Source organism: Miniopterus natalensis, chromosome 15 (genome assembly GCF_054644295.1).
Source record: "Miniopterus natalensis isolate mMinNat1 chromosome 15, mMinNat1.hap1, whole genome shotgun sequence".
Classification (NCBI taxonomy): domain Eukaryota; kingdom Metazoa; phylum Chordata; class Mammalia; order Chiroptera; family Miniopteridae; genus Miniopterus; species Miniopterus natalensis.
Window position 1 is genome coordinate 25,488,678 of NC_142095.1, and position 19,076 is coordinate 25,507,753.

At 37.7% G+C, this 19,076-nt stretch overlaps 1 protein-coding gene across 1 annotated transcript in view; it reads right to left on the reverse strand.

Annotated features, from left to right (window-relative positions):
- Positions 1–1,841: 1,841 nt before the first annotated feature.
- Positions 1,842–19,076, reverse strand: part of STAG1 (STAG1 cohesin complex component) — a 269,636-nt gene continuing 252,401 nt past the window's right edge. Inside the window, exons 28-34 of the mRNA XM_016224325.2 lie at positions 18,362–18,490; positions 11,812–12,017; positions 7,949–8,123; positions 5,940–6,050; positions 5,299–5,413; positions 3,936–4,016; positions 1,842–3,848 (exon numbers count right to left, since the gene is read on the reverse strand). Of these exons, the coding sequence (XP_016079811.1) occupies positions 3,825–3,848; positions 3,936–4,016; positions 5,299–5,413; positions 5,940–6,050; positions 7,949–8,123; positions 11,812–12,017; positions 18,362–18,490 (841 nt within the window). The 3' untranslated portion in view covers positions 1,842–3,824. The remainder of the gene's footprint in view (positions 3,849–3,935; positions 4,017–5,298; positions 5,414–5,939; positions 6,051–7,948; positions 8,124–11,811; positions 12,018–18,361; positions 18,491–19,076) is intronic.

Below are 19,076 nucleotides of genomic sequence, written 5' to 3' on the forward strand. Positions count from 1 at the left end.
GAAGCTGCAAGACCCTGGAAGCTTTGTCAGCTAGACCAGACTGTGGACTGCAGAGTGCCTCGAGAATGGTGACGGTGAGCATGCTCACTGACTGCTGTGTAGGACTGCCTTTCCCAGCTGGTGTTCTCACATCAAGGGGAAAAAGAAAAATTGATTCTTGTAACTAGAGAGGACTTGGGTTCAGTGAGCAGAGTGCTGGCGTGTCCCAGTCCAAGTGAGGACCTGCCCCTACTCCAAGGAAGTAAACCAATTTGACCCGAGCCGCACAACTGAGTGGTGAAGCTAGGATTTGAACTCAGGCAGATTTTTCTGAACCCCAAGCCTGTTTCCTGAACTATTCAGAGTATTGCCTCAAATGATGAGGTAGGTGGGATGAGCTCCTAAGGGTTTGGATGAGAAAAGTGGCAGTCTGCTCCACTGTGAGGGTCTGAGAGGACCCAGAGAGAGCTGCTGGATTGGAAAAGCTCCCCGCCCTCATCCGTAACAGCCAGTCATCTTTGAGGTGCTAGAGTAACGGGAGCATATCCACATGCAGCTTTCTAGTGCTTGTTAGAAAGTGCTTGAGAAAAAGCTTCTCCCAGCTTCCCTTCTGACCATGTCTTGGTCTCCCCAGCCCAGTTCTCAGCCTCTGGATGCACTGGTGCTGGTGTTAGATGTAGTCTGCCCACTCAGAGACGCCTCTGAAGGACCCTCACCCCTCTCTTGAACCAGCCTAGATTTTACCTGTTTGACAAATGTATTTCATGTCCTTTTGGTTTCAGAGGATCTCTAGAGAGCTATGGCATTATTCTTTTAGTGAGATCTGGTCTTCATGTTCTCTTGTAGCTGTCAGCATGGGATCGCCACCATTCTAAGAGCTGTGGCCACTAAATAAGCAGTGTCTTAGTCTGGGGCTTTTGTGGAATCCAGCCAACACACTTGGGTAGATGTGGCAGCCTTGATAGGTAGGTTCTGACCATGTCCCTTCTGTGCTGGTGAGAAAAGACTCCCCTTTTGTTTCCCAAGCAAGCAGATGTACTTCAAAACATGATGCCTAATAGAGACCTCTATAGAGTAAGGCACTTGGGAGGGCAGGGGTGGAAGCTTCTCTGGGTTCGGTCTATTCATACTGAAAAGCCTGAGCAGGCACTGAGCCTTTGTTTCCCAAGAAGACACTGTTCTGGGTTGGTAGACTCAAAGTCACAGTCAAGTGAAAGCTTGTCCCAAGGTAAAGCCCTGCTCTCATTTCACAAATGTATACCCTTTAAGGTGAGCTGGCAGGGAGACAAACCCATCCTTATCACCTTCCCTCCTTTGCTGTTTAGAGAGCTTGCCTGCTGACTTAACTCCTGCATCCCTGCCTTTTCTGCAGACAACTTAGGCCACCTAATGAACACAGCCCACAATACATGGCCAGGCCCATAAAGTGTGTGACTGCTTAAACGTGACCTCTAGCACCAGTATAAAGAAAAACCCTCACTTCTATGGCCATGTAGAATCCAGGTGGTCTTTAAAGGACCACCGTTAGGGGACAACCATGCATAAGCCCAGCGCCTGGATCTCAGGCAGGGGGAGGACCCAGGCTATAGACCAGTCTCTGGATGCTGCCTCCAAAACGCAGCCTGCAAAAGACTTCCTCTTAAACCACAGGCAACTTGGCCTACCCATTCTCTCATGGGAAATCCAAGCATTGAAAGAAAATTAGAGCTAGTCCTAAATTTTTCTTTTTAAAAAAATAAATCTGACAGTAATTTTGTGACCCTGCAGCAAATTATCTGAAAGAGCAAACTCTCAAGAGTAGTGGGACAGAAAATCATCTCTAAAGCTTTCCTAGTAGGAACAATAGGATGACTACCACAGCCTGATTTTGAATAGTTTATTAAAGGAAAGGTGAAGCATCAGTTTCAAATTGTACAAAAGGAAAAAAAACCTCATATTGCAAATGTACAATTTACAGAATTACTAGCAAAACCAATCAAGGAGACACTGAAAATACAAAATTTCGATTGATTTCAAACTGAACTGGAAACCCATTGGAGTAGATATTAAGCCTTTTTGTTGATCTACAATTTTAAGTCAGCATCTGTTTTCCACATGAGACTGTCAAGCAAAGGATCAATCTGTGCATGTGCCAGGGCATCTCCTGGCTTGCTTCCTGGCCAGAACCACAGGTAGGGCTGGCATGGTGGACTGTCCAGTCATTCCTGCCCCTTCACTTCCGGGGAAGTCCACATCTCTGGAAGAAAGCAAGATCCCACTCCCCCTAACTGGAGCCCAGGAATTGCTAAATTAGCAGATAAGTCATTTTTGGCAACTGAGTTTTTTTAGAACTACACAAATGTTGAAAAAAATATGTTTTGTGTTTGTTTACTAAAAAGATGAAAATCCATTTTGCTTTCCTGGACAAAAGATAATCATTGGGCGCACAGATTTTTAAAAAAATGCTTTTCGTTTTTGGTAAAAAGGGCAAGCCTCATGATTCTGTTGCAGCTACTTGAAAAACCAGCCCAGAAACAGTTGTGGATGGACTGGTTTGGAAATTGAGGCTTACTTTAAAAATCAGAAAGGAAGCAACTAAGTGGGCTTTTAAAAACAATAGCAGCAAGTCATAAAAGGTCTAAGCAGACTGTAACTCTAAAACCACTGAAGGCTGTCCTGAAGATTCGCAATTTCTTTCCCCAAAATTATTATCCTCAATATGCACATTTAACACTGAAATGTAGCTGTATTTCAAGGTAAGCTTAGGAACTTCACCCTCTAAGCACAGACTTCTATGCAGCACATACTTCTATAATCGGTAAACTCAATTCACAAAATTAGCGCAAAAAGGTATTAAGTGCATGGAAGTAGACACAGCTATGTTACACTTAAAATTACTTTTGCATGGCAAAGGAGTGCTTTGTGATTATCTTTTTAAGAAAATGGAAGTCTATGTAACCTGAATTTAGCAGGGCATGAAATAAGCGGTAAAAACGGCAAACTGATAACTTGAGAACCATTTTTGTTTTACTGAGAATACTTTATTTGCTGGTAGAAGTTGCTAAAAATGCACAGAACAAATACCAATAGAAAATGCACTGTATTTGAATCTCCCTATTCTATATAAAATGAACGGTGTACAGCATCTGTTGGAAAAATGGCTGCATGGACATTTCTTATTTTATGCCCCCGTTATAAATAAAAATAAACCTTTTTATTCAAGAGTATATAAAATCTGGGAATCCATATCCATAGAGGGCGTGTGATTTTTGGCAGAGATGCACTGTCAGAATTTCATCTTAGCTTGTCAATATTCTGCTCCTCCATATTTCTGTATTCCACAAGGTCAACCAAATCCAGTGAGCTCCAAAACACTCTTCGGCAATTAAAATGAGCTGCTTACTCATAGGTTTAATAAAAATGGTTAGCTTTTAAAACATAAAAAGGCAAAATGTTAAAACGGTTTTTAAATTGTACAACAGGAAAATAAAGTTAAAAATATTTTTTTTACTCAATGCTGAGTTTTCATAAAACAGGTGTATAACAGTGTTTATCTTGACAGCTGTTTTAAAAATTTAAAATTTTTTCCTCCTTCCAGAAAAACACATCTGTATTGGGTAAGTCCAATATTAGGACACAAATGATTTTTTAGGTCAGTCTTTCTGAGGTGACATTCACCAACATTCCCTTGGGTAATTTACATGCTCCTCTTCTGTCACTGCACAAGGGGATTGACCTCAATCATTTGATTAAAAAACAAATCAGATCACATCAAAAGTGTTTTTTTCCCCCATACAAGCTATCACAGTATATAGGCCTCTAGCTCTAAATAATAGAGTTCCAGATTTGTAAATTTTCTTCAGACTTCAGAACATAGGCATTCCAAATCCCTAGGAAATGAGAAACAATTATTAACTTCATGCAAAAAACACCACCCAGAAACCATAAATAAAAAGCAGTAATAATTTAACATTTACTGAATCGTCTTCTATGATAGCTGCAGAATCAAAGAAATCTGGCCTCAGCTCAGCTCGCTCTCGCCGATTTCTTGATGGGGGCTGGAAGGAGAAGCCAGTTATTTCAAGACAATGAACTGATAATCAGCTAGTATTTCTGATGGTACCATAAATATACAAAACTGTTAAGGAACAATTTTGAAAGGAAAAGAATCTGGCTTTTACATGGAGCCTACATTTAGCTGTTTGGTTTTTAATTATCACTTAGACAAAAAAGGCTTTCAAATTATGAATCAATTGAACATGTAAATGCCTATAAATAAAGAACATGCCTTCTACTAATAATATAACTATAAAACTGATCAAATGGTAGGTGACAAAACTGCACTAAATTCCTGGAGACAGGTAAGTGGGAAGGTATTGACAAGCTTGTGAAAGGGAAGTTATAGAGTGACATGACCTCATGGAAAATTAGAACATATAAAGCAGAATGTTATGGGCTAAATTATGTCTCCAAATTCATGTGTTAAAGTCCTAACCCCCAGCACCTCAGAATGTGACTTATTTTGAGAAAGGGCTTGTAAAGAGGTAATTAAGGTAAAATGAGGTCGTATGGGTGGGTTCTAATCCAGTATGATTTGTGTGCTTAGAAGAAGAAAAGACCATGTAAAGACAAAGGCAGAAGATGGCCATCCACAATACAGAGAGGTCTACAGAAATGAACCCTGCTGATACCTTGATCTCAGATATCTAGCCTCCAGAACTGTGAGAAAATAAATTTCTGTTGTTTAAACCATCCACTCAGTGGTATTTATGGCAACCCTAGCAAATTAATACAAAGAGAAAGTATGAGGATTTCCCATGTTTCCATCACCCAACTTCAGTCATTGTCAAACATCTGCAAATCTTGTTTCATTTAGTCATCTCAGTTTTTCTTTGTCATTTCACCTACAATTACTTTCAATATGTATCTCTAATGGATGGCACTTTAAAAAAACAACCACCAAGCATTATTATTCCTGACAAAGTTAATGTCTTAATATACCTAGTCCATGTTCTGCATTGGGTCGCGTTGGAGCGCAGTGTATGTTGTTAGTTTCTAATTTAAAGTACAAGAGGCCAGATCTACCCTGCTGATATCTTGATCTCAGATTTCTAGCCTCTAGAACTAAGAAACTAAATTTTCAAGTTCTTTTTCAAGAAGGTAGTAAGAAGGAACCAGTTCTTCTTACTGCCAGAGCTCAAAATCTGACTGCTTTAAGCAGGCTTAAAAACCACATAAACTGAATGCCCACTGTTGGTCAGTGTTACCTCCCCCTCAAAAACATCCCTCACCAACACCTTCATATATTTTAAGGAAGAAAAATGCACTGAATTTTCTTACCAGATCAATGACCATGGTGTCTTCAAATTCTTCATTCATATCTTCTAACTGGCTCCGGGATGACATCATCACATCTTCAAAGATGGGCTCAGCATCTTCCTCCATTAGGCCCCGACTGAGAAGGGAAAAGCACAGTCAGAAAGCTGTTCAGATTCACTGAATCTGGAGCCCTGGCTCTTTATTAGGCTTTCTAACTAATGAAAGCACACCTTCCAATTACAACCTATAGACCACACAAATTATGATACTGAACTCTAAAGATCATTTCACTCAAAATATCACTTTGACTCATTAGAAACGTAATTTAAATGCAGTAACAGTAATAGCAGTTAACATTTATTTAGCTATGTATCTATTCCCACAAAACTTTTAAGTAGTTGGCACTCTTATCCCAAATTTACAAATGAGAAACCTGAGCACAGAGGTTTAGAGTTTGTCCAAAGCCACATAGCAAGTAGCAGCACAGGATTTAAACAATGAAAGGCTCAAGGGCCCATGGCCTCCATTCCTATGCTGCAGAGCAGATCCTGAATTATGATTTTTAACTCTTAAGATCAAACAGCAGAGAAATGCAAGTCATTCCACAAAATGACCAGCATCACATACAGTCATGTGCTTGTGATACTGGATGTGACACTTACACGGCATGCCTCACTCCAGTTCTCACTTTCATGTAGTTCATTCCTGTTCTGTCCTTCCGATTTAAGTCTTCTAATTTTGGCTGGCCTAACCAAGAGATCTGCATCTGAGGACTAAGAGACAGCACGATTACTTGTTTTGTGGCAGCAGATAATGAAATTAGCTAATACGTCCCATGCTAAGAAGGCTATAGTTGGCTGGCCTAATCCCCATGTAGGGGTAGTTAGCTGGATTTATTCCAGGGCCAAGGGTGAGAGCATTATCCAAGGATCTGCCTTTGTAGAAATGGCAGTAAGTTGCCCAAGTAGATTCTTCAGTCTCTAAGAGAAGCTGGCTGTGGCTAGTTGTTAGGTGTGAAGGAAATCCCAATATATGCCTGTTTGCGATGTTATTTTGAGCTGAAGGCAATTAAGCAGTAAACGCAAAAAAGGTCCTGGAGACAGACTTTAGAGTCAGCCCAGGGACCTAAGAGGGTGGAGAAAAACTTTTTCCTCCCCTACAGGTGCTTAAGTTATCAGCTTCATTCCCCAAATCCCTGCTAAACAAGTGCCTCTTAGATCTCTGTATTCAGCTGCTGTCTCTGGGCAGCCAGTCCCCTAAGGGACAGAAATGATGCCGGCCTAGTAGCTCAGAACCCTCCAGAGTTGAAAAGGAAGGGTATAACAGTTTTTCTCAGTCCTCCGAAGGGAGATGTGGAGTCAGGTACATGCTGGGCCAAATCTCCACCTGTACTCAATGCTTATTTGCACATGAACACCTACAATAAACATGCCTCTTGGGACTTTTACAGGATATAAACTTTAATGATTTTTAGTAGATAAATATGTTGCATGAAGTTCTCTCTAAGCAGCTTCCTTTACATAATTATGTGGACTACCACCTTGATGAAACCTGTAAACCTGTAGCAGGGGAAAGGCGGCAGACCACAGCTAGGAGAACTGACAAGTAGTAAGGTCAGGGAAGCAAGGCAACCGGCTCAAGAAAGAACCCGCCCTGTAAGAACACCCAGTTACTCAGTGGCTGACAATTATCCCTTCAGCTTTGTAGAAAGGGAGGTCCTCAGAGCAAAGATGCCTTATGAAAACCCAGGATCTGAATACTTCTAACACCGCCTCTTTCCACTTCCAACCAGCTAAATTTGCTCAGTTCAGGTGAGAATTCTCTCTTATCCATCACAGTAACTCGAAGTATTACCCCAGTGTGAATAGGAATGCAAGCGAGGAGCTAAGAGAATTTCAAAGTTGGACAGAAAATATCATAGCAAAAGTTAAGGTTTTTATAGCAGAAGTCATGCAATCACATTTTTCAGAGCCCTGGTACTAGAAAGCATTTTAATTGCTACTATGGAAAAAGGTTAAGATCTTGATTTTTCTCTTAGCGAAAGAGCAATTCTACTAATTCCCAGAATTTATCAAATATCTTAACCCTTTGCGGTCGTATTAAATTTGGACATGGGTGTCGTACTGGTCGGAATTAAGAGCTTTCAGAGAAATTATGAACTGATACATGAATGAATAGAGTTAAGATTCGTACGGTTCCTTGCTGTGGTGGCTGAGAGCAGACATATGACCGGAACGGTAAAAAAGCTTTGGTGGCTGAGAGGAGACAAACGACTGCAAAGGGTTAATTCTTAATCCACAAACAGTTTAAGTTTAAAATATAAACTTAACCAAGATAAAGTACTATTAAGTGGATGATAAAAGTAATAGTCTACTTATTTGGTGTTCAGACTAGTATAGGCTTTTTTGCCAAGAAAGTAACCTGTGTGTCTTCCTGGCAAGTCCCTCAGAAGAAACAGACCTGCCCAATGAATGTGCAACTGGAAGTAGCATTTAATGCGACATCATGCATTTAAAAGCCTCTGGACTTTGATATATATCTACAAGCATTTGTAGACTTACTCATCTTCGAATGTAAATTATTTAACCTTTATTTGTGGTTTTATTTTCTCATGAACTGACCAGTAACAGTTACAGGTTTTATGTCAAGAAAATGAACTTTTACTACTTACTTGTGTAAAAAGTCGGGTTCAGAACCATGTTCAGACTCAGGTTCCTGAATCTGCTCTCCCAGCGGCCGGCTATTCTCCCGCAGGACTGTAGAAGTGAGCTGTGGTGCTGGCAGGGGTCCAGGAGTCTGAATCATGGTGTCAGTCCTATTTAGCCATGTATTATCCAGACTTTCATCTGTAAAATTTCAGTGAAGAGCCACAGAATGTCATGGGTGAACTCTGGTAGAAGTTATAGCACAGACTTGAACATGACTCTGGAGTTACACTGCCTTGTTTGAATCCCAGTTATACTCCTCACTTGTGTGACTTCATGTAAGTTAAACTTCCACAATTCAGGTTTCTCATATTCAAAATGGGGATATTGGTACCCAACCATATTGATTTGTAAGGATTAAATGAGGTAATGTATATAACCATCAAATGTTAGCCATGCTCACATTACCATCTATTCCAAGTCCCTACATCTCTTAAGGGTTAATTCACGGTAAAAGGGGAAGAATGGGGCTGGCTTGAGACCCCTATAACCTTCCTTTACTCAAGCAATAAAGGGCCTAATGGGCCTTACAGGGGTCCCATACAGCAGCACTTAAAGTCTGGATGGCCTTTACCGAGAGATCAGCAAATCCTGTTATACAGCTGAAAACTGGCCACCAGAGAAATATATCCTTTCCCTAGTTCATTCATGTGGAGATGGGTTGAGAGACTCATTGTTTTTATGCCTCTAAATTCTACCTCTTCAAAGAAATCTTCCCTGATCACCCATCCAACCCCACTTACCATTCTTTTAACTTCTAGAGGAAACAATCATTCCTGCTCACTAGGACTAAATTGTGCACTGTCCTGCATTGGCAGGTTATTTGTCATGTGCATATGTTATCTCTAATTAGATTTAAGTTTCTTCAAGAGACCAGGAAGTTTTTTCCTTCTTCTGAAGATCTTCAGATTAGAGCAGATTAAAGCATTATTTGCATACTTAAACTATATCCTGATAAAATATTAAAAGTTCCTACCACAAAAATTCTAAATTATTTTCTTAATATGGAAGACTTAAAAAAATACTACTGCTCTCTTCACATTGTTTTTCCTCTCCCATTAAGTCTCAGAGATATGCACATGTTAGGTCCCTCATCTGCCATAAGCATTCCATCTCTCTCTGTATTTCTCAGGTTTCCAAAAATTTGTCAGATGCAAGTATACATTTTGTTAGCTTTTCTGCCCCAGGAAATGCCTACCTATTGTTTGATTAAGGTCATTCCACCAATCCAAAGCTCAATACTGAATCTCTTTTTAATCAGCAAGAATGTTTTATCTTTTATTCATACCACTTTCATTCAACATTTAATTCAAAGCTTTTATTCTTTGCTGCACTTAAAATTTTATGATAAGAATGATATAAAAATGGTCATAAGAATGGCTCTAAACCTGGTACACTCATCTTTCAGCTTTCTACTACATATCATCTTTTCCAGAATATCTTTCCTGATTCATTAAAAGTTTGGACACTTCCTGTATGTTCCCAGGGAACCTTTCTGGCCAACCAGAGCACTTACCAGGCTGAACTGAAACTGCCTGCTTCTCTGTCTTCCCTTCTTTACTATGAGCTCTTTTATTAATACCTCATTTCCAGTATCTAGCACGGTTCTTAGGAAGGTGCTTAGTGAAGACTTAATGAATGAATGACTTCAGGAAGAACTTACTCTTCGTAAAGAGATCCTCCTAACCTCTAAAGACTCTGCAATGGAAACACTTCTTGCAAAGTTCTGTCATCGTTACACCAAATAGATGAAACACTGCTGCCTAAAGATTTTCGGCATATAACCTTAGTCACCTGGTAAATTTCAAATTGACATAAAGCAAGTTTTCTTTTTTGCAACTTAACAATTACCAAATTAGGTTATCTGGTCTATATATGCTTCTCTTAGTCCTAAAGATAATCGTACTGATAGCTCCATTATTGAAAAAAGATTTTTTTTGGTTATTTAAATTCTCTAGGCCTTAGTTTCTTCTGTATAAAATCTAGATAATAGTGCTGAACTCAGTTGATTTATAAAAAGATATTTATACAGCATTTATTATGTGCTGGGGAGTTACTTAAGTGCTTTACAAATGTTAGTCAAATGAATAATTAAATGATGTAATGCACAGAAAACATTCCTGGTAGACAATAAGGACTTGATGAATGTTGGCTAATATGAGTATTATATCTATGAAAAGCTGGGAAGAGGAAAAAAAATACATATATGGAGAAAGGGGGGGAGGGATATGGCTACTCTAGAAGACATTTTCAAAAGGAAACGACTAGAGTAATCTTTAGAGAAAAGTTCAGGATCCTACAGTACAAAGACAGGGTTTTGTATTTGCATCCGCTGGATCCAAAAGATTTTAAGTCACATAGTTGAAACTTGAAAGGAAATCTTAAACTAATTCTGTAAATATTTTCAAATCTTTTATTCTCTTTAAAATATACAGTCAGCCTAATTTACTGAGTGATAAGAGACCTTACTATATGATGATGACATCCTGACAGCAGCTAACATTTATTGACTACCTACATGCCATGCACTGTGCTAAATAAGTATGTGTACTAAGTGTTTTATTTGGGGTATCTCATTTAATATCCACAGCTGCTGACAGGATAGGTACTCTGATCATCCTTCATCCCTCATCCTTCATGAGGCTTAGAGAGGTTAAGTAACTTGCTAAAAGGTCACACAGCTAGAAAATGAGAAAGCCAGATTTGAATTTTAGGACTCTGATTTTAGAGTTTGTACTTTTCATCAACAGTCAATACTGCCTCCTCAGTGATGAAAGAAACACTAGATTTAAATTCTAATTTTGCCACAGACTTTAGCAAAATCTTTGATGAGTCACTATTTTTTAGGCAGTAGAGAGGTGAGAGGCTGAAAAGTATATAGAAAACTGCAAAAAGCAGCAAGATCATAGGATTCAGATCATTGCCCTCCTTTCTTGGTTTGGAGAAAATTTCTTAGGAGAATCATGAAGATGGGGGAAGATTATTTGAGGAAATAATCATTTACCTTTGAGTTTTCCCTTAGTTTAAGAGTAACGCTTTGTTCTAATAAAGCAATTTTTAGTCTTTTTAGATACATGAATATTGACTATTAATCACATTTTCATTATAATTCATTGCCTCATTCCTCACAGTTCATGAGTGTTATATAAAACCAGATTTGGCCATCACTATCTTATTTTTTTTATTTTTTATTTAAAAAAATATATTGATTTCTGAGAGATGAAGGAGAACCATAGAAACATCAATGATGAGAGAGTCATTGATCAGCTGCCTCCTGCACACCCTCTACTGGGGATGCAGCCCACAACCCAGGCATGTGCCCTGACCAGGAATTGAACCTTGATCTCCTGGATCATAGGTTGATGCTCAACCGCTGAGCCATGCTGGCTGGGCAGCCATCACTATTTTAATATAAAAAAAAATCCATCCAAGTGGTAGAAATGGAAAGCTGTTCTGATATAATATGCTGCAGAGGTCTATCCTCAACTTAAAAGAATCTCTCCTATACTAGTATGAATTTTGACAGAATAACATAACTATCTTAACTTTTAAATTTTAATATATTAGAGGACTATGGTATGGGATCAACTTCATAAATTACCATAACTATGTCCTCCTTTCCCTGTGCCTACCTTCCTGTGCCCATGTTCTTTCAACTTTTCTGTCTCGTTGTCTATTCCATGTTTTTTACCTGAATCTCTCAGTGTGTATCAAATATACAAGGAAATAATGTACTTAACAGTATCATCTTTCTTCAACAGATCATTTGCTACTTTACCTCTATAATAACAGGAAAGCTATCTGTCTCATAGTGTAAAGACAGACTTACCTTCTACTCGTTTCTTATGAAGTGGAGGTCGTCCTTTCTTATTCCTTACTGAGGAGGTTTTGCTGCTGCTACTTCCACTGTTCACAGACATTCTATCATCTTCACCTCCAGTGACTAACGAATTTCTATAGGAGATGAGTGGAAGCCACACATCTTCCCTCCTTTCCATCATCTGCTCCGTAAGGAATTTTTCCAGGTATGAATGACTAGAAATACAATAGAAGAAACAGTGATTTTCAATTTTTCATAACCTGAGGCTCTCAGAATTTTCCAAAGAATCCCTAAGACTACACTTTTAACAGTGGTTCCCTTTGGAAAGAGAGAGACTGAGAATTTAAGGTTTTGCTTCACATACCCCTGGAATACTTTTAAATAAGTGAATGTATTACTAAGGGTGTATGCATATATATGTGTGTGGTCCTTCCTGCATTTTTAAATACCAATGTTTAAAAAACCCCAAGAAGTTTGACTCAAAAAGGTTATTGAATTTTTTTTTTAATTTTATATTTTTTCCATCACCATTTATCCCTTTTATGCCCTCTTCCATCCCCACCCCCCGCAATCACCACACTGTTGTCCATATCCATGAGTTCTCTCTCTTTTTTGAAGAAAATAAAAATTGGATTTTCTTTTAAATGTTCAAGGCAGGAGTTCTGGAATGGTGGAGTGAGGAGCTTTGCATACACACCCTCTCCCCAGCAAAATAACCTTTTAACTGGTGAAAATTACAAAAGACAATCATTTAACATCTTTAGAAATTGTTCTAAAGGCATATAGCAAATGGAGGAAACATTAATTCAAGAAAATCTACTAAATCTCAGTAAGAACAGCGAGTTTGTAGAAACTGAACCACATCCTGCATCATTCCCTTGTTCCCTCTTCCCCACCACAGCTCTGTAGTACTGAAACTCTACTCCAGGTGTCCTACTCTGGGCAGACATGGATGAGAACATGGGGGCTCCCTTTCTCTCTGTTCAGAGCTTCCCTGGAAGAAGCAGGCCATCTGTGTGCTGCGCAGCTCTATTCTGGAGAGCAGCTGGGAGCAATGTCTCCCCCACCCCCAACCCGTTCCAAACCCCAACTTGGGTAGTAACTACCCCAGGTACTGCAGGCTAAGAATACTGGGCCCTGAATGCCCCACTTCAGCTCCCTTGTAGAGCAGAGGTTCCATGCCTGGAGGGAGGCAAGTCCAGAACCAGTGTTACCCCTGGACCTCTGCCCATAGAACAGGGACACTATTCTGGAAGAAGAGGGATGCTGTCCTAGCACCTGGCTCCTGTTCAGTGGCTGAAGCAGACCATAGGATGAAACTTTCCAGCTCTATCTAGGAGGACTGACTTTATTTGGAATAGAGTATCTAATACTTTTTGCCTAAGGATGTTGAAAACAATGGAAATCTTGAAAAGCAAATAAGAGGGTGCTGGTAGCTCTTTATACTAGAGACAATGAATAAGAGAGTAGAGCAGCTAGAAATTTAAGAGAACCAAAGCCAAGAAGAGCTCTCCGCGGATCACAGCCCTCCTGGAATGAGAAGGATGGGCACATATGCTAAGCTGTACCCATTCATGGACAAGTAGAACAGGGAATGGGAGCAGCTTTGAAATCATTCCCTAAACCGCACACAGATCTATCAACATAGGGAGGAAGCCTCACTGGCCTAAGAGGCTTAAACAGCCTCTAACCAAACGCTGGCTAAACAATAAGCTGCTCTGACCCAAGAGCAACTCCCAGGAAGCCAAGCTTAAAAATAAAACCACAATAGACTGTTTTCCAGTTCTGCATGCAAGGAGCTTGAAAGTTGCCAATGCATCCTAACAACAAGTAAAAAGTTGAACAGGCTAAAAAAAACCAACAACCCTTCTTGGATCCATTAGAGAGGAAAATCATTGTGGAGACACAGGTGAATACTGGTGGTCACAGCTCACTGGAACAAACACACAAACAGAAACCACCTTGGGAACCATTGCCAAGGTAGGAAAACCTGAACTGCTAGAGGCACGCTGGACAAGTCAGAGTTAGAAACTCCAGGGTACCCAGTTATGGAGGAGCCCCCACAATACTGGAGCCTAACTGACAAGGGAGAAGGGAAATATCCAACTTCAGCCCACTCTACTCATCCTGTTCCACCTGAGGGTGGAGAAAAAAACACAAAAAAACCTGAGAAGCACATGTAAAGTTCATAGTCCTGAGGCAAAGCTCACTAAAAAGCTGAGACCTACCTAATCACAGGACTACAGAATGCTTCTCTTCCCCCAACACCTTATTACCATATTACTAAATGCCTATTTACAGTAGTTCCTTTTACCCAGTACATATGTCCAGCTATCAAGAACAAGTTACAAGGTATACCAAAGTTAAAAAACACAACTGGAAGAAACAGAGCAAGATCAGATCAGAACCAGACAAGGTAAAAAGGCTATAATTTTCAGACTGGGAATAAACTACTATATCCAATATGCTAAGGGCTCTAAGGAAAAAAGAAGAATGCCTCTGATGGGCTAGTCAACAGGCTGGAAAAAGGTGAGGAAAGAATCTGAGCTAGAGGATATCTCAAGAGAATCCTCAAAAGCCAAAAATCAAAGAAAATGAAGATTTAAAAAAAAGCAGCCCACTAATACCCTAGGACTGTAGTATAACTAAAAGGTATAACATATGCGTAATGGGAATATCATAAGGAGAGGAGAAAGGAACAGAAGAAACATTTGAAACAATAATGACAAAATCAAAAGCTAGTTCCTTGAAAATTGATAAGCCTCTAGCCACGCTAATTAAGAAAAAAAGAAAGGACACAAATTACTAATAGAAATGAAAGAGGACGCACCACTACGTAGATCCCATGGACAGTAGGGAAAATAAAGGAATACTATAAACAACTCTATGCCCACAACTCTGACAATCTAGATGAAACAGACCAATTCCTTGAAACACAATTTGCCAAAACTGACACAAGAAATAGACAATCTGAATAGGCTTATATCTATTAAATAAATGGATTCAATAATTAATAATTCTCCAAAACAGCACAAGGCTCAGATGGGTTCACTGGTGAATCCAATCAAAAATTTAAGGAAGAAAATATACCAATTCCCTACAATCTCTTTCAAGCAGATAGAAGCAGAGAGAATACTTCCTAACTCATTCTATGAGGCCAGCATTACTCTAACACCAAAACCAGACAAAGACTAGAGACTAATGTCTTCATGAACATAAATGCAAAATCCTCAATAAAATATCAGTAAATAGAATCCAACAATGTACTAATTATATACACCATCTTATAGAAATATACACCTGAAACTTATACAATTTTATTAACCAATGCCACCCCAAAAAATTTAATAAAAAATAGAGTTTAAGCAAAGTACTAACTTAAAAAATTTAAAAAAATAATTTTTTTGTATACACCATGACCAAGTGGGATGTACCCCCGGTATGCAAGGCTAGTTCACTAGAGGCTCAACAGATTTCAGCTGGCAAAAGAATTAGTAATCTTAAAGATACACTTATAGAGATTATTATCTGAAGAACAGAGAGAAAAGGAACGAAGAAAAATGAATGGAGCCTGAGAGAAATGTAGGATATCATTTACTACAATGACATGCGTAATGTGGGTACTGGGAGAAGAAAGGAGCAGAAATAAATCTGAAGAAAAACATTAATCTACATATCCTCAAAGCTCAACAAAGTCCAAGCAGGAAAAATACAAAGAGATCTACACCCATATGCATCATAGGAAAAATGTGGAAAACCAAAGATAAAGAAAAAATCTTGAAAGTAATGAGAAAAGTAACTCATTATACACAAGGGAACTCCAATAAGTTTAAAAGCTGGCTTCTCATCAGACACAATGGAGGCCAGAAGACAGCAGGATAACACAGTCAATGTGACCAAAATAAACTATCACACAGTAATCTTAAACCTAACAAGACTATATTTCAAAGTTTAAGATGAAATAAAAGCACTGACAGATGAACAAAAGATGAGAGAATTTATTGCTGGCCAACCTGCCTTCCAAGAAATACGAAAGGAAGTTCTTTAAGTTGAAATCAAATGACACCAGTGTTAAGCTGTATTTACATAAAAATAAACAAACAAAACCCCCCACAAAAACAGAGTGCTGAAAGGTAATTAGGTATTTATAAAAGACAATATAATTGCATATTATTCATTCTTTTAACTGATTTAAAAAGCAATTGCCAATAACACAGAAATGTAATATATATGACAAAAAACACAAAAAGCAGGGGATGGGAGCAAAGATGTATTAAAGTAAGGGAACTATACCAGGTACCTCAAATCCATAGGAAGAAAATGAAGAGAACCAGAAATAGTAAATAAAAAGGTTAATATTTCTATAAATATAATACTTGGCTCCCATTCTTCACTCAGTTTATTTAAGTCATACGATTATATCAAGTAATTCTAGCAATGTACTGCTGGGTTTGTAACATTTAGATGTAATTATGTAGAACAATAATAGCACAAAAAGAGAGGAAGCAGAGCTATATAGGAGTAAACTTTTTTATATTTCCTTTGAATAAATATGAAGTAAAATTGATAAGTAAATATGTATATTGTAAGGCCTAGACAAAAACCACTGAAAAAATAACTAAAAAAGTGTAATTAAAGATTTTTGAAGGAATTAAATATTACACTAGATAATATCCAAGCTAAAAGAAGGCAATAAAGGAAGAAAAAATAAAGACAGACATAGAAAACAAAAAGTATAATGGATTGGATAAATCAATCAAACAAACAAACATGACCCAACTATATGCTATCTATAAGAAACACACTTTAGATTCAAAGACAAAAAGGCAAAAAATGAAAGGATGAAAAAAAGGTATACCATGCAAACAGTAACTAAAATAGAGCTGGAGTAGTTACACTAGTATCAGACAAAATAGAAAAAATTACTAGAGACAGAGAAGGACATTTTATAATAAGTAACAGTCAATCCATCAGGAAGACATAACAATTATATATACACCTAACAGAGCCCCAAAAACATGAAACAAAAACTGGCAGAACTGAAAGGAGAAACAATAACCCAATTATAATAGCTAGAGACTTCAATAATGGATAGAACTACTAGACAAAAGATCAATGAGGATATAGAAGACCTTAACTAAAATCTATAAGCCAACAGGACCTAAAAGACATCTATTTATAGAACAAAACTCTAAGTATACATGAAACAAGCTCCAGAATAGACTATATAGGTCCATAAACAAGCCTTGATAAGTTTAAAGGATTAAAATCACACAAAGCGTGTTCTCTAACAACAATGGAATGAAATTAGAAATCAGTAATGGAAGGAAAATTTGGAAATTCACAAATATGTGGAAATTAAATAAAATACTCCTGAATAACCAACAGATTAAAGAAGAAGTCACAAGGGAAATGAAAAAATACTTTGAGATAAATGAAAACAAAAGTCTAAGATACCAGAACTTACAAGATGCAGCTATAGTGCTCTGAGGGAAATGCATGCCTGTAAATGCCTATATCAAAAGTTTTCAAACCAATTCCTAGTACCCCTCATTCTCTATCATATTATTCTACTTCAGTACCTGAAACTTTTGTTTGTATGTTTATGTTATGTCTCCCTCAGAACATAAGCTTTCTGAGGGCAGAATCTTTATTATATTGTTCACTGCCTAGCCATGTTAGAACAATAGCTATAGAACAGTACCTGACTATATTAGGGGCTTAAGAAATATTTTCTGACCAAAATCTTTCCTTAGAACTATCACTTATATTTAGATAAGCTTTAAATATCAATTCAAACTTCTGTATATAATAACTGACTTATCAATTTATCAAATTTGGGATCTGTTACAGAATCACTCTCTTAAGTCTTCTAGTTTTAAATAAAACTTATCCTATCAACATTTTTTTGAAAATAGCATATTATTTCTTTAAATTGTTATTATAGAATATAAAAAATACAAAAAATTCAATCTTCTTGAAACAAGTCAAATAAAAAACACATCACTAAAATATAACTAATATAAAAGGGAAGCAGGGTTATGCGATGGTTAAACCAATGTTCAGATGCCTTTAAATTGCAGAGTAAGAAATCATTCCTGCCCAGCTGGGCGTGGCTCAGTGGTTGAGCGTCCACCTAGGATCCAGGCGATAGGGGTTTGATTCTGGGTCAGGGCACATGCCCAGGTTGTGGGCTCGATCCCCAGTCAGGGGCCTGCAGGAGGCAGCCAATCAATAACTCTCTCATCATTGATGTTTCTATCTCTCTCTCTCTGTCTCCTTTTCTCTCTCTGAAATCAATAAAGATATATTAAAAAAAGAGAAAAGAAATCATTTCCACTCGCTTAATTTAATCTTGCAAATTCTAGGTACTGGAAGGAGAGTAGTGAAACAACAACTATACAAAAGCTTGAAAGAATACTATAGCTCCTTAACCAATCAGAGGCTATGTTACCAAGAGTAATTATATCTAGATAATAACTTTTTCCCCCACAAAATAAACATTTAAAATTAAATGGAATCATGATAAAAGCCACTTCTCCTGGAATGTGCAACTTACACAGTCTTTTTGTCCTGTCGAAGAAGTTTAGAAGAAAATTCACTTAGTACTTCCAGGAAAGCCAGATTAGGAGGTGGATATTCTTGTCCTTTCTGATTTTGGTATTTAAAGGCAAATTCTATGCCATCCCTGAAGTAAAAGAAAATATCATCTTATTTTTCCAGATAGCTAGTATAGTTCTCTCAATAGGCTAGAGTTTTAAAAACAGCTGGGAAGGCAGCAAAATCATCACTAAAATCTGATAAATTCAAATGGTAAAATAATGTTAACTGTATGATATATTTTAATAACATTTAATTTTATTTTTTACAGTAGAAAACTAAGTTGTGAAAAGTAATTAAAAATATTAAATATATTAAATAACAACAAAACAAGATTCCTATGTGTATCTTTTGGGGGTAACAACCTGTTTATTAGAGTTGGTCACAGTACCAAGCAGCTCTTTTTGTAAGGTAAAGTGTTTTGTCATTCATTTTTCAGTTAAAAACTGAGGCTGACCAAATTAGTATTGCACAGTATTTTTAAATCCATGTTCCACATTTTCTCACTGATAGACCAGTTAAGAATATTTTGTTAAGCTTTACTTTCTATACTTTGTAAGATGAAAAATGGGCAGTTTTAGTTTTTTCAAATTAAAAACGGCCGCCTAGTTTAGAATGAGACTAGACAATTTCTAAAGTTTTTATAACATAAAAAATTCGATCATTTTTCACTT